General features: G+C 43.6%; 1 protein-coding gene across 2 annotated transcripts in view; it reads right to left on the bottom strand.

The window, feature by feature from the left end:
* kiaa1549l.S (KIAA1549-like S homeolog) overlaps positions 1-14,255 on the bottom strand; it is an 84,898-nt gene that overhangs the window by 34,028 nt on the left and 36,615 nt on the right. For both annotated transcript variants that reach the window (XM_041560903.1, XM_041560902.1), the window contains exons 8-12: positions 11,377-11,436; positions 8,181-8,332; positions 4,695-4,866; positions 3,899-4,065; positions 929-1,104 (exon numbers count right to left, since the gene is read on the bottom strand). In XM_041560903.1, the coding sequence (XP_041416837.1) occupies positions 929-1,104; positions 3,899-4,065; positions 4,695-4,866; positions 8,181-8,332; positions 11,377-11,436 (727 nt within the window). The remainder of the gene's footprint in view (positions 1-928; positions 1,105-3,898; positions 4,066-4,694; positions 4,867-8,180; positions 8,333-11,376; positions 11,437-14,255) is intronic.

Below are 14,255 nucleotides of genomic sequence, written 5' to 3'. Positions count from 1 at the left end.
AGCAACACTGGCTTTACTCTTGCCATCTCTGTTACCATCTTGTTCTGCTACAGCTGCAAAGCCTGACTACTTCTCTTTAGTTTCCTTTATTTTAACTAAATGCAATTCTATTCTATTCCGTAGAAGTCTTTTTGGGCTATTTTAGATATCACTTGTGTCTATAGCAATATGGCAGCTCCCCACCCTATACAGCAGGGGTCCCCAACCTTTTTTACCCATGAGCCCCATTCAAATGTAAACGGAGCTGGGGAGCAACACCCCTTGGGGGGGTTACAAAATAGGGGCTGTAATTGGCTATTTGTAAGACCCTATGTGAACTGGCAGCCTATAGGAGACTCCGTTTGGCAGTATACCTTGGTTTACAACCAAAACTCGCCTCCAACCCAAGAATTAAAAAATAAACACTGCTTTGAGGCCATTGGGAGCAACATCCAATAGGTTAGTGAGCATCATGTTGCTCCTGAGCTACTGGTTGGGGATCACTGCTATACAGTAAGGCAGGGGTCCCCAAACTTTTTCAACCGTGAGCAAGATTCAGATGTAAAAAGAGGTAGGGAGCAACACAAGAACGAAAAATGTTTCTTGGAGGTGCCAAATAAGGGCTGTGATTGGCTATTGGTAGCCCCTAAATGGACTGGCAGCCTACAGGAGACTCTGTTTGGCAGAACATCTGGTTTTTATACAACCAAAACTTGCCTCCAAGCCTGGAATTCAAAAATAAGCATCTGCTTTGAGGCCACTGGGAGCAACATCCAAGGGGTTGGGGAGCAACATGTTTCTCCTGGGCTACTGGTTGGGGATCACTGCAGTAAGGCATATAGTTCTGCACAAGCAAAGTATTCACACAAAGACAAACACTATCAATAAACTAACAAACTGAGCTGAGTTTTTAGGTTGGGTAACAATGTCACTGTGGTGCTGACTGTACCTTTTCATGGTTTCTGAAGACTTGGGCATTTTCTCAATGCTGCCATCCTGAGTGCTGTCTCTTTCCTGCGACAGGTTGAGTGAGGGCACCGCAGTCTCTTGGGTGACCGGCAGCGCCTCCTCGTCCCCTCCTTGTTGCCCCAGATGCTGCTTGGCATAGTCAAATCCTTGGACTGGCTGTTGGGAAGGTAAAACAGTAACTTTTTTAATTGAGGCTCCAGTGTGACTTGGGTTTTTATACGATTTAGACGTGGAACTGTATATTTGAAATACAGGCTGCTGGAAGGGGCACCAATACCCTATTATGCCTTTAAAGATCTAAAGGTTGCAAAGAGGGACTAGTCCTGTTCAGCAGAATTGAGTGGTATTGAGTTATCTTGCTGTTAAGCCTTACTTAAAGGAAATTTTTTTTTTCAAAATGAATCAGTTAATAGTGCTGCTCCAGCAGAATTCTGCACTGAAATCAATTTCTCAAAATAGCAAACAGGTTTTTTTATATTCAGTTTTGAATGGGGCTAGACATATTGTCAATTTCCCAGCCCCAAGTCATGTGACTTGTGCTCTGATAAACTTCAATCACTCTTTACTGCTGTACTGCAAGTTGGGGTGATATCACCTCCCTCCCTTTCCCCCCCAGCAGCCAAACAAAAGAACAATGTGAAGGTAACCAGATAGCAGCTTCCTAACACAAGATAACAGCTGCCTGGTAGATCTAACAACAACACTCAATAGTAAAAACCCATGTCCCACTGAGACTCCTTCGGTTACATTGAGAAGGAAAAACAGCAGCCTGCCAGAAAGCATTTCCCTCCTAAAGTGCAGGCACAAGTCACATGACTGGGGGCAGCTGGGAAATTGACAATATGTCTAGCCCCATGTCAGATTTTAAAATTGAATATAAAAAAATCTGTTTGCTCTTTTCAGAAATGGATTTCAGTGCCGAATTCTGCTGGAGTAGCACTATTAACTGATGCGTTTTTAAAAAAACATGTTTTCCGATGACAGGATCCCTTTAAGCATCACCAGCTAAACGCGGAAATTTGCCGCAAATTCATGCCTGGCGAATTTAATCTCCCATCGCTATAAGGCTGTGATAAAAAAAAAACAAAATCTTACGCCAGCATAATGCCATCATATACCAGAACAAGTCTGTCCGACTGAGTGCGTTTTATATAATATCCTTACAGTAATGCCAAATGAAGGGTACAACTCCTACAATGCGTTGGAAGGTTAGCTGCTGCAATCTAATCCTGGAGTTATCTATATATCATTGACACACCACTAGAGATGTCGCGAACTGTTCGCCGGCGAACTTGTTCGCGCGAACATCGGGTGTTCGCGCTCGCCGGAAGTTCGCGAACGTCGCGCGACGTTCGCCATTTTGGGTTCGCCATTGTTGGCGCTTTTTTTTGCCCTCTCACCCCAGACCAGCAGGTACATGGCAGCCAATCAGGAAGCTCTCCCCTGGACCACTCCCCTTCCCTATAAAAACCGAAGCCCTGCAGCGTTTTTTCACTCTGCCTGTGTGTGCTGAAGAGATAGTGTAGGGAGAGAGCTGCTGCCTGTTAGTGATTTCAGGGACAGTTGAAAGTTTGCTGGCTAGTAATCGTTTTGATACTGCTCTGTTATTGGAGGGACAGAAGTCTGCAGGGGTTTGAGGGACATTTAAGCTTAGGTAGCTTTGCTGGCTAGTAATCTACCTTCTACTGCAGTGCTCTGTATGTAGCTGCAGTGGGCAGCTGTCCTGCTTCTGATCTCATCTGCTGACTGCTGCAATAACAGTAGTCCTTGTAAGGACTGCTTTTATTTATTTTTTTGTTGTTTTACTACTACTACTACTACTACTACTATAAGAGCCCAGTGCTATTAGTCTAGCAGTGTTGGGGAGTGGGACTGGTGTGCTAATCTGCTGCTCCTAGTAGTTCAGCAGCACCAACTTTAATTTTTTTTTTTTAATATTCATTTTTTTTTTATTTTACTTTTTTTTATTTTACTACCGCTGTAGTAGTGTATAAGTTGACCTTTTAGGCATTGTTTGCCCAGTTTTTTTGGCCGCAGCCACTGAAGCACAGAGGCCAGAAAAAATATGCCATATAAATGCTGAAAATAGTCATTTTTTGCCATACGTTGACTCAACGTATATGGCAAAAAATGACTATTTTCAGCATTTATATGGCATATTTTTTCTGGCAACTGTGCTTCAGTGGCTGCGACCAAAAAAACTGGGCAAACAATGCCTACAAGGTCAACGTATGGCAAAAAATGACTATTTTCAGCATTTATATGGCATATTTTTTCTGGCAACTGTGCTTCAGTGGCTGCGTCCAAAAAAACTGGACAAACAATGCCTACAAGGTCAACGTATGGCAGTTGTTTAAAGAGAACAGTAGATTACTAGCCAGCAAAGCTACCTAAGCTAAAATGTCCCTCAAATCCCTGCAGACTTCTGTCCCTCCAATACAGAGCAGTATCAAGCAGATTACTAGCCAGCAAGCTTACTATCATCTGTCCCTGAAATCACTAACAGCTCTCCCCCTACACTATCTCTTCCAAGCACACACAGGCAGATTTTTCAGATACATTTTTGCCCTTGATCCCCCTCTGGCATGCCACTGTCCAGGTCGTTGCACCCTTTAAACAACTTTAAAATCATTTTTCTGGCCAGAAATGTCTTTTCTAGATGTTAAAGTTCGCCTTCCCATTGAAGTCTATGGGGTTCGCGAACCGTTCGCGAACCGCTCGCATTTTTGCGCAAGTTCGCGAATATGTTCGCGAACTTTTTTTCCGACGTTCGCTACATCCCTACACACCACAAGGAATACAGTTTATAAGCAACGGCGCGTCCTCACTACCAGTCCCGACCTCGCACAGGGATCTTGCAATGAACTGCACAAACGATATACTATAAATATAGACCTATTGGCAGCACATCGACTGGAACTATTGTCCCCTCGAAGAATTGAGACGCTACCTTAGTGCGAGGGGGGATGTTGCTGCTCATGTTGTCCGATTTGAAATCGTTCTTATTCTTCCGACACAGAACTGCCGTGATTATAATGATGATCACCGTGACGACTGCGATGGGGGCCAACACTGCCGCAATAATCCACAGGTTGTTTGGGGGATTTTTTACAACGGCTAAAAAAAAAACAGGAGAAAAGATCTTGATAAGGATATTGTTGGGAGAAACCACCCAATTATAAAGATATCTGATAATTATAAAGCAAATGAGTAATGGGCTCACTATCTACTAACTGGCTCCACTGAGACTTTCCATCCATCCACCTTATGAACCTCATCTCTTTCTTGTGAATATGTATTAACTGCTAAGGGCCAAAATACACTGATCGGGCACTGTGGGCCCAGCAATCAGGTTGCTTGGGAAGCAGGAGGGAGCTTCATATTTGATGGGGATCAGCCATCTGTAGTGGTGGAACCCACCAAATAAAATATGGTCAGTTGAGGCACCTCATGCCTGCTTGGTGGACAACCTTCTTCCATATTTGCCCAGCTTAAAGATATATTCAGATAATGGGATATTATATTCAAGTTATACGGTTATAGCAGTCTTTCATTGACATGCATTGGGGTAAAGTGTTGGGAGGTCCAAACAGCCGGGCCATGGGGCAACATGGGGTTGTGGACATAACAGGTTACAACTCAACTCTTTTCAAGCCCTCAAACTGCTCATGTTACACCCCCAATGCCAAACCACATCCCAGAGTATACCCAAACTGTACCCCAAGATATAATAGCAAATAACGTACGGTCTGCTTGCACTCGTACGATGTAACCCAGGGTCAGGGCCATGGTTTGTGGATCAATAGTGCTGAGCTGCTTGGCTGCCACAGTCCCCAATATGGGAATTTTATTGTACTCAGCGTAGTAAGTCAGTTCCGCTGGGTTGTTAGAACCAACCACGCGCTGCATTTTCACCATCTGGAACATAAAGGTTAAGTCATGTTAGAAGAAGAAGACTGGAGTGGAGGTGATCTGGCTATTGATTGGGAAAGGACCCAGGGAAATGCTTTCAAAAGCCATGCTCTGTTTATCATGGAATGCACTTTATACATATAATCAGTTCTATCAAACTTTGCCCCCCATGATTCCCAATTGCCCCTATATTGCCTGGAGGGCCCTGACTTATGGTGGCCATAGACATAGAGATCTGCGATGTCGCCAAACAAGCGGATCTCTCTCCCATATGCCCACATTGAGGTGGGCGATATCGGGCTGATCCTTCGGGCTCAACGATCGTAACAAAATGCATCCAACTCAGTTGGCAGCTTTTTTCGGCCCCTGCCCATGCCTTTAGGGACAAAGGAAGGACCTACCCAAAACTGGATGGGGTTTGGTTTCTGGGAATTCTGGGGTAGGGGGTGATCACTGTGAATCAAATGCAAACTCTAAAACCCTCCAATGTTCATTATTATAATGTTGCCGTATATACCCCCCTATGACTTTGGGGGACCCAAAACCAATGCCTTTGTGCTGTTCCCAAAAACCGCTATGCAGATTTTTGAACCATGTTTCTCAATGGCTTTACTGGGGGAACTGTAGATAATAGTTAATATTTCAAATTAGCTGTAAAAGTAGAAGAACAATATTTGATCATAATAGGCGGCTGTATTATTAAAAAAAATACATATATATAAAGGGGGGCCCTAGGTTTCCAGTTATTTGTTCCTTTCATGAAGAAGCTTCTGCAATTAAATCTGTCAGTGTTCCAGAATGTGTTTTCAATTAAGAGCGACTTAACGTTAATGAAATGCAGTGTTAGTTCATGAAAACATTGGCTGCTGGCGTCAAGAGAAATCGTGAGAATCACAGACGCTCTTCTATAATTGCCAACATGTGAAAATGAATGTAAAGGGACATTTTTTTTTTTGCTGGGTCTTAGCAATCATGATTTGCTTACCTACCACACACGACTTGCTTAATTGCTACGGTTATTACAGTTCCATATCCTAAAAGGATACTACCTCTTTTGTTTCTTTCTGTATACTATAAATTAATTGCATATTTTCAGCCCAAGCCATATCTTGTCCATATTAATAGTTATGACAAGAGTCAGCCACTAGGTGGAGCCTGCAGGTAATAACTAATCACAGGGAGAGGCTCTTCTGAAATCCTTGCAAAATGGCATTGCTGCAAAGGTTCCAGAAATCATTACAACCTGTACACATGCACCCCCCCCCCCCCCGGGGTGGATCCATAAGGAATAAGACCTGTACCCTATAATTTGACAAAGGAAATCTGTAATAAGATGCTAATAAGTGATGCTAGAAGGTGCCATAGAAAGTCAGTATTTAGTCGGCTGGTGGGGGCTATTTGGGCCTCTATGTGGGCTGATTGGGCCTCTGTGTACTTGAAATGTCAGGGCCTATTTTGATTCTCAGTCCGGACCTGGTGTCAGATATTCATTGACAGTTAGATCTAATATATCTTATATTTCCCTTTCCTAGCACAGTGTCGGACTGGGACACCAGGGGCCCACCCAAAAACCTTAGGCCAGGGGCCAGTCTCAGTACTATTATTCTTCATCTCCTCAATCAAGCTCTATTCTCCTAGTCTGTTTTCTTTACATACTATAATCAATTATTCCATCTACTTAGCCTCTTTGTTCTCATAGAAAAAGGGAATGGCCATGAAATTGGCCAAAAGTTTAGCAGCATGAGGGACCACTGACACCTGGGCCCACCGGAAGATTTCCTGGTATCCTGATGGGCCAGTCCGACACTGTCCTAGCACACTGCATTTTGCACAAATTCTGCATGTAGAGAGACACGATGTCTGGTGATTTTAATAGAGTGAGCTCTAATACATCTTCTAGGCAAAAGGAGCCCCCCTATAAGATATATTGGATCATTCATCTGACACCCAACTCCTTAATGAAGACAGAATGAGGAGAAACAGATACTGAGAGAGGAATAGTGAAGATAAACTTGATTATTTCAGAAACAGTACAGAATATTTAATTGATTGTATTTAGAAAGTGTCTTATTTCAGTGTGCTGAACTACTACAAAACCTGGCTATTCTTTTAATTTATAAAATCTAGGGATGCACTGAATCCAATATTTTGGATTCGTCTGAAACCCTGAATCCTTGGCGAAAGATTCGGCCGAAAACCAAACCAAATCCTAATTTGCATATGAAAATTAGGGGTGGGAAGGGGATAACATTTTTTACTTCCTTGTTTTATGACACCCTAATTTACATATGGAAATTAAGATTTGGATTCAGTTCAGCCGGGTAGAAGGATACGGTTGAATCCGAATCCTGCTGAAAACGGACGAATCCTGGCTGAATCCAGAACCAAATCCTGGATTTGGTGCACCCCTAATAAAATCCACACTTTCCTAGTTTTTTTTTTTCAATTATTAAGTGTACATTTTAAAACGTATGTTTTTTATTTCATTAGTCTCTCCTCCTTTTCTCCTATAAACAGGGTAATTTGTTTAAAAGGTGATCTGAGCTCCAAATAAACAAACCTCTCCCATCCCTGATAAGGGGCAGCTCATTATATAGAAGGCTTAGCTGCGGACTTACAATTTGTTTTATCAACTTCTCCTCTGCTCGGCAGAACTAGGAGCAAAGGGTTTATTTATAACAGACCTAGAAAGTGAAACCGGTCTCGTTTTTTTTTCGTTAGTGCAAGAAATAATAGATATTTCTTTGTTACAAAAATATGCACAAAGTATCTTCAGAAAAACTCCTGTTCATTGAGCTCATGCATCAACCAACTGAAGTTCATTGGGCTGATTTATTTAAACGTTGATGTTGTATAAAGAAGTCTGTGGAAGCCATAAGAAGACTTCCAGATGCCATACAATACATTTAGGGCAGAGACATACGCTGCAATTCGGGGAGATTAGTCGCCCGGGATAAATCTCCTTTTCTAATCTCTAATGGGACGACTAATCTCCCCAAATTGCCTCCCCTGCCTTCCCATCAGCTAGAATGAAAATCGGTGGTGGGATGGCACTCGGAGCACTTTTCCCAAGTCGCCCGAAGATTGCCTCACAAATAAAACTTCAGGGGACTTCAGAAAACAAAGCGATCTGAGTGCCATCCCGCTGGCAATTTACATTGTAGCCGGCGGGAGGCAGTTCGGGGAGATTAGTCGCCCCTAAGAAAAGGAGATTTGTCGCCTGAAGAAGAGGAGATTTGTTGCCGGGCAACTAATTTTCCTAAATCTGAGCGTGTGCCCTGACCCTTATACTTTCCCTCTTGTTGCTTTGAAATGCTCACCTGAACAGTGTAGCTACCAACGGCGGTTGCTCTCTTAAATCTTCTGCTTTGTTGGCCAGAATTCTGAAAGAGTTGGGCCAATCGTTCCTCCATCAACCTGGCAAAACTCTGGTTGTTGATTCCCACGAAATCACTGGCCACTCCGACTATGACTATAGGGCAAGTAAAGAGTAACATCTGTGCACATGCAATTTCATGAATGTTGTAATAACATTAAAGGACAGGGAAAGGAGTAACAAAGACAAATGGGCTCAGGGAACTTGTCTGGGTAGGGTAGCAAGTTAAAAAAACAGGCACTTGGCTCCCTGCCCCAACATCAGCCCTTGTGGGTAATAGTCCTTGTTCTTTAAAGGGATACTGTCATAAGAAAAAACATTTTTTTCAAAATGAATCAGTTAATAGTGCTGCTCCAGCAGAATTTTGTGCTGAAATCCATTTCCCAAAAGAGCAAACAGATTTTTTTATATTCAATTTTGAAATCTGACATGGGGCTAGACATATTGTCAATTTCCCAGCTGCCCCAGTCATGTGACTTGTGCCTGCACTTTAGGAGAGAAATGCTTTCTGGCAGGCTGCTGTTTTTCCTTCTCAATGTAACTGAATGTGTCTCAGTGAGACATGGGTTTTTACTATTGAGTGTTGTTCTTAGATCTACCAGGCAGCTGTTATCTTGTGTTAGGGAGCTGCTATCTGGTGACCTTCCAATTGTTGTTTTGTTTGGCTGCTGGGGGGGAAAAGGGAGGGGGGTGATATCACTCCAACTTGCAGTACAGCAGTAAAGAGTGATTGAAGTTTATCAGAGCACAAGTCACATGACTTGGGGCAGCTGGGAAATTGACAATATGTCTAGCCCCATGTCAGATTTCAAAATTGAATATAAAAAAATCTGTTTGCTCTTTTGAGAAATGGATTTCAGTGCAGAATTCTGCTGGAGCAGCACTATTAACTGATTCATTTTGAAAAAAAATTTTTTTCCCATGACAGTATCCCTAACTAACTAATTAGCGTGTGGCTAGGCATAGCCATGAAGAGCTTAAAATGTCCCAGTTTTCCAGGTGGAATCATGCAGCATATATATCACATCAAGAGACCTTTCCATTGCCCATTGGCATTGTCAATATATTTCTGAAGGTTTGAAATTGTCTTCCACTGACTTTGCATTGATAACAGTGCAGGACGCTTCGTTGCTACAGAAGCCAAACATCGGGGTTCACATGAAAGGTCACTGTAAAAACTCTACACTCTACACATAACCATAAACCCCATACCAGAAAGAGGCAGCAAAGACTGTCGGATAGTAAGAATGTGAGGAGGGTCCCGCAGTTCTGTTCATGTGTCACTTGAGTACAGAAATAATATTTTTTTTATTGACACATTGTGGATCTGTTTAATGAGGTTTCCTTGAGATAACCAATATGTATATCAGGTGTCTATTCGTTGGCCTCACAGACTGTCGAGTAACACAGGATTCTAGGGCTCCATTTACTAAGCAAATAAGCAACGAGCCATTGTAGTGAGTATAGTTACATTACTGGGCTGATTTGTTCAGCTTTGGTTGGCGCCAGACTGGGATACAGAGGCCCACCGGGAAACTTGTACTTAGGGGTCAACTTGACAAAATATTCTCCCTTTTTCCTCTTTTCTCAGTTTATTGACCTTTCATATCCAATCCAGTCCCATATTCAATCCGGTTTCTGCTCTCTGTTGCTTTCTACTCATATTCTTTATATGCTTCTTGTGTCTTTATTTGTTTTACTTGTTTTATCTTTTTATTCCCTCTTCTTTCTCTCCTCCACATTTTATCTCTTCTTTTCTAGCCCTTCTGCCTTTCCTCTCCCTCTTTCTCTTTTGCCACCTTTTCTTGCCTACCCCATTTCTCATCTACCCATTATAGCAGTGGTGTAACTAGAGGGTCCCCTATGCAAGAAAACTTCAGAGGGGCCTGGCGCACTCCAATTACCATCCTTTCAACCCTCCCGCCCACTTTTCGCCTCTGCCCACTCCCAGTCCCTTGCCAACTTGCACCCTTCCCCGCGGCAGGTAAGAGAGTGGCTGGGGAGGGGGGTTTCTTGCTAACTATAGAAGCAGACCAGGCCCCCATGCAACTGCGGGGTCTAGTGCGATTGCGAGGTCTAGTGCGGGTCAGGTTTTTCCCAACCCCCACCCGCCCGATATCCACCCTCCCTCCACCCGCGCAAGCCCGAGCCTGACTTCGGGTTCCTTTTATAGACTTGCATCGACCCACCCGCTGAAGACATCACAAAAGAGGCGGGCCAGCTAGACGGGCAGCCATAAAACTGGAACCCGCCAGTCAGAAACCGCAAGTGTAAAGTGACCCACCGCAAATGGGAGTGCGAGGTCATGGGTAAAACCACGGGTATCAGGCAAGCGCGCACATCACTAGCAGGGTCTACTTCCTCTATAGTTACTCCAGTACATTCTAGGCTCATTGTCATCCACATTCTCTCAACTCTTCCCCCATTCTCTCTACTCTTGCCCTACTATCAGTGTCGGACTGGCCCGGCGGCCCACTGGGAAAAAACCCGGTGAGCCCTGACCCTTAATGGGCCCCCGCCGGACCAGACCCATCTCCCGATCTGATTTTTTAGGCGCAGCTCCATCTGCGCATGCGCACGGCACCATTCATGCAGGCATGCCGGGCGGCGCCTTCACGCAGGCGCGCCGATCACCACATTCATGCATGGGCGTTCGGTGCAACACAGAAGGGGGGGGGGGTCAGATGGGGCCCTGGACGGTAGTCCTGGTGGGCCCTGGGCTCCACAGTCCGACCCTGTCTACTATACTCTCTTCTCCAGTTGTTCACTTTTTTTCCCTTCACTTTTCCCTTTCCACATTTCTCTTCTTCTTCCCTTTAATTACTATAATGAAGTTGGGTTGACTTACTATCAGTTTTTGCATATAACATTAAAAAAACAATAGGCCAAATACTGGAGTTTTAAAGTTCTATTATTCAGTTTAGTTTTAGATGGGAAGATTATGAGAAATGAGCAGGAAAAGGAAGGAATAAAGGGTGGGCGGATAATAGTAAGAAAAAAGAGAAGTTAAGGAAGAAATTGGGGAGGAAGGAAGAGAAGTAGATAAGTCAGGGCAGATTGGGGAAGGGGTACAGTGAGGAAGGGTGAGTGTAATACATTTGCAATAATAACATAAGAGTTTCCATGCAATCTGTAATTACCTGTATTCACCCAGTAATCTATGGTGGATTCCGAGGTGTCAATGCTAGGATAATACAAAGCTAAAAAAAACAGATACCAAGACAGTAATGAGCCACGGCATGTAAAAAATGTTCAGAATGTTATAACAGAATGGTGAAAAAAACGGTAATTTATACATTTTGTCTTTTTTAATCCCATGTTTGAGAGATTCATCACTGAAATATAATTGTTTAATAAAGTGGAACTGATGTATGGATGCTTGCAACTTACATTTTTTTCTACTTTTAGTGGTTGCTGAAATATCTGAATTTCAAGACTATTATTAACCAGGCTTTTGGGCTCAACTCAAAGTCGGCAAACTGAGGGTTAACTGAATATAGTGAGTGCAAATAAAGTGCATAGACAGCTAGGGTCACTAGGGTCTTTTAAAAGAGCTGTTAAGCAGAAAGTCTGGTAAAAAGCAGTCTAAAACTGCTAATATCTCAGAAACCACAGAAAATAAAATAATGAATGTAAATTGCAAGTGCGTTTACATCAATTCATTATTTTGGGGTTTGGGCTAAAGCACCAAACCATTCACAAAACATGTAGGGAGCTGAGAAAAGTACGCTGGTCTGGTTCATATTTGGAAGAAGAGGAGCACCGGTCAGTGGCCTCTGCTGTGTTTTTTTCTTAGATTACTATTTTTAGCTGAGAGGCAGGATATGAACACCGATAATTAAAAGAATCATACAAAATAAATAACGAAGACCAACGGAAACGATGCTTAGAATAAGTCGATTTATACCTAAAAGTTCGTTTTAAGGATGATTTCTTAAAAAAAAATATGGTGACCGTGTGCCACTGTCTGGCTGCTTTGTAAGCCCAGCGTGACTCTCAGAGAGGGAAGAATTAAGGATCCATTAGGCAGAAAGATTAGGTTTAATTTCGGTGGAAATGATGAATCAGGTTGGTGTCAGCTGTGCAGCCGCTACATCCCCAGCATAAAGTTCTAATTAAAGAAACACTAAGGCGGAAATAAATTGCTCTTGTATGAAGGGCTCGCTGGTACATTTGCAAATAGATATTAAATTGTTTTCATACTTAAAGTAATGCGTGGGATAGAGAATATTAGGTGCAAGCTGGGTAAATCTATTTTCTTTCCAGTCCTCTCAAAAAAGGTCTTTATTATATACGTGTATAATGCATGACTGGTGCTGAAGCCTATAGTCAGATCACATATCAAACATCATTGGATCCGGAGCTCACTGGAGATTCCACCCTCCCCTTTACAGAACGCACAGGCTTGTAGATGTGTTTACAGTAGAACCCCCATTTTCGTTTTTCAGGGGACCAGGACAAAAATTATGTAAAATCCGAGAAAATGTAAAATCAGGGAAATGTGTTAGGGCTCTTACTCACAAGCGTTTTTACCTGCGCTCCCCTGCGTTCCGTTTTTCGGCGTTCAGCCGCAGGGGAGCGCAGGAATAGACGCATTTCATTTTTTTCCAATGGGGCTGTACTCACACAGGCGCATGTAGGCGCCGAACGCAGGTTGAGACGCAACATGCTGCATTTTTCCTGCGTTCGGCGCCTACATGCGCCTGTGTGAGTACATCCCCATTGGAAAAAATGAAATGCGTCTATTCCTGCGCTCCCCTGTGGCTGAACGCCGAAAAACGGAACGCAGGGGAGCGCAGGTAAAAACGCTCGTGAGTAAGAGCCCTTAAAGTAACTTTTTCTTCGAGTATTGAAAGGATATAAGCACAGGAGTCTGTTTTACTTTGAGATACAATATTTAGTGTGTTAATAACAAGGGTTAAACATTGCAGCGTTAACACTATGAGGGGCACGTGCAAGACTCTTAGGGCTCTTACACACGGGCGTTCCGACCTGCGCTCCCCTGCGTTCCGTTTTTTGGCGTTCAGCCGCAGGGGAGCGCAGGAATAGACGCAAGTCATTATTTGAAATGGGGCTGTACTCACTCAGGCGCGTGTAGGCGCCGAACGCAGGAAAAATGCAGCATGTTGCGTCTGAACCTGCGTTCGGCGCCTACACGCGCCTGAGTGAGTACAGCCCCATTTCAAATAATGACTTGCGTCTATTCCTGCGCTCCCCTGCGGCTGAACGCCAAAAAACGGAACGCAGGGGAGCGCAGGTCGGAACGCCCGTGTGTAAGAGCCCTTAGTCACATACACAACCAAAAGCAATAAGTGATTGGTGCAGGGAGAAAAAGCAGTTTTTGGGAACATCAGGACAAACATTACTTAAAATAAGGGACATGCACCCATTGAAATGCAGTATAAATTTGATGGGACCACAAATAATAAAATGTAAAATGCCTGAAAACTTAAAATCAGGGGACTTAAAATCGAGGTTTTACTGAATATATGTACATATCAACTTTGTCTGCTAGAATATGGCCATAGGGAGGCTAAAACTAATAGCAATACATTCCAGCCTGGAAACCACTAAAGCAGCAGTCCCCAACCTTTTTTGGTGTAGAGCCAAATTCTTTTGCAAGGACCGGGGGGGGGGGGGGGGGGTCGGAGGAGTGGGGGGGGGTCAGAGGAGTAGGGAGGGGTCGGCGTCCAATGCCACACCAGCTCCAAATGCCTAGGGTCCTAGTGCCTAGGGTTCTTGTACCCCCACCATTGCATCCTAGGCACTTGCTTCTTCTAAGCAGCACATAAGGCAATGGATATGTCAAACTGCTGATTAGTTACATAGGGTTGCAAAGGAGCATCATCCTATTGTACAGTCTGGTAGATATATGTAGCTGCCTCCAGAGACACCCATCCTAAAGGTGACCATACACGGGCAGATTAAGCTGTCCTTTAGACCAATTCTGCAATTTATCTGCAATCTATGGGGACTTCCATCGGGTCTTCCCTGATAGATATCTGGGCACGATATCAAA

The sequence above is a fragment of the Xenopus laevis genome, chromosome 4S (genome assembly GCF_017654675.1).
Source record: "Xenopus laevis strain J_2021 chromosome 4S, Xenopus_laevis_v10.1, whole genome shotgun sequence".
NCBI classification, from domain to species: Eukaryota; Metazoa; Chordata; class Amphibia; order Anura; family Pipidae; genus Xenopus; species Xenopus laevis.
This window is presented reverse-complemented; position numbering and strand designations above follow the sequence as displayed.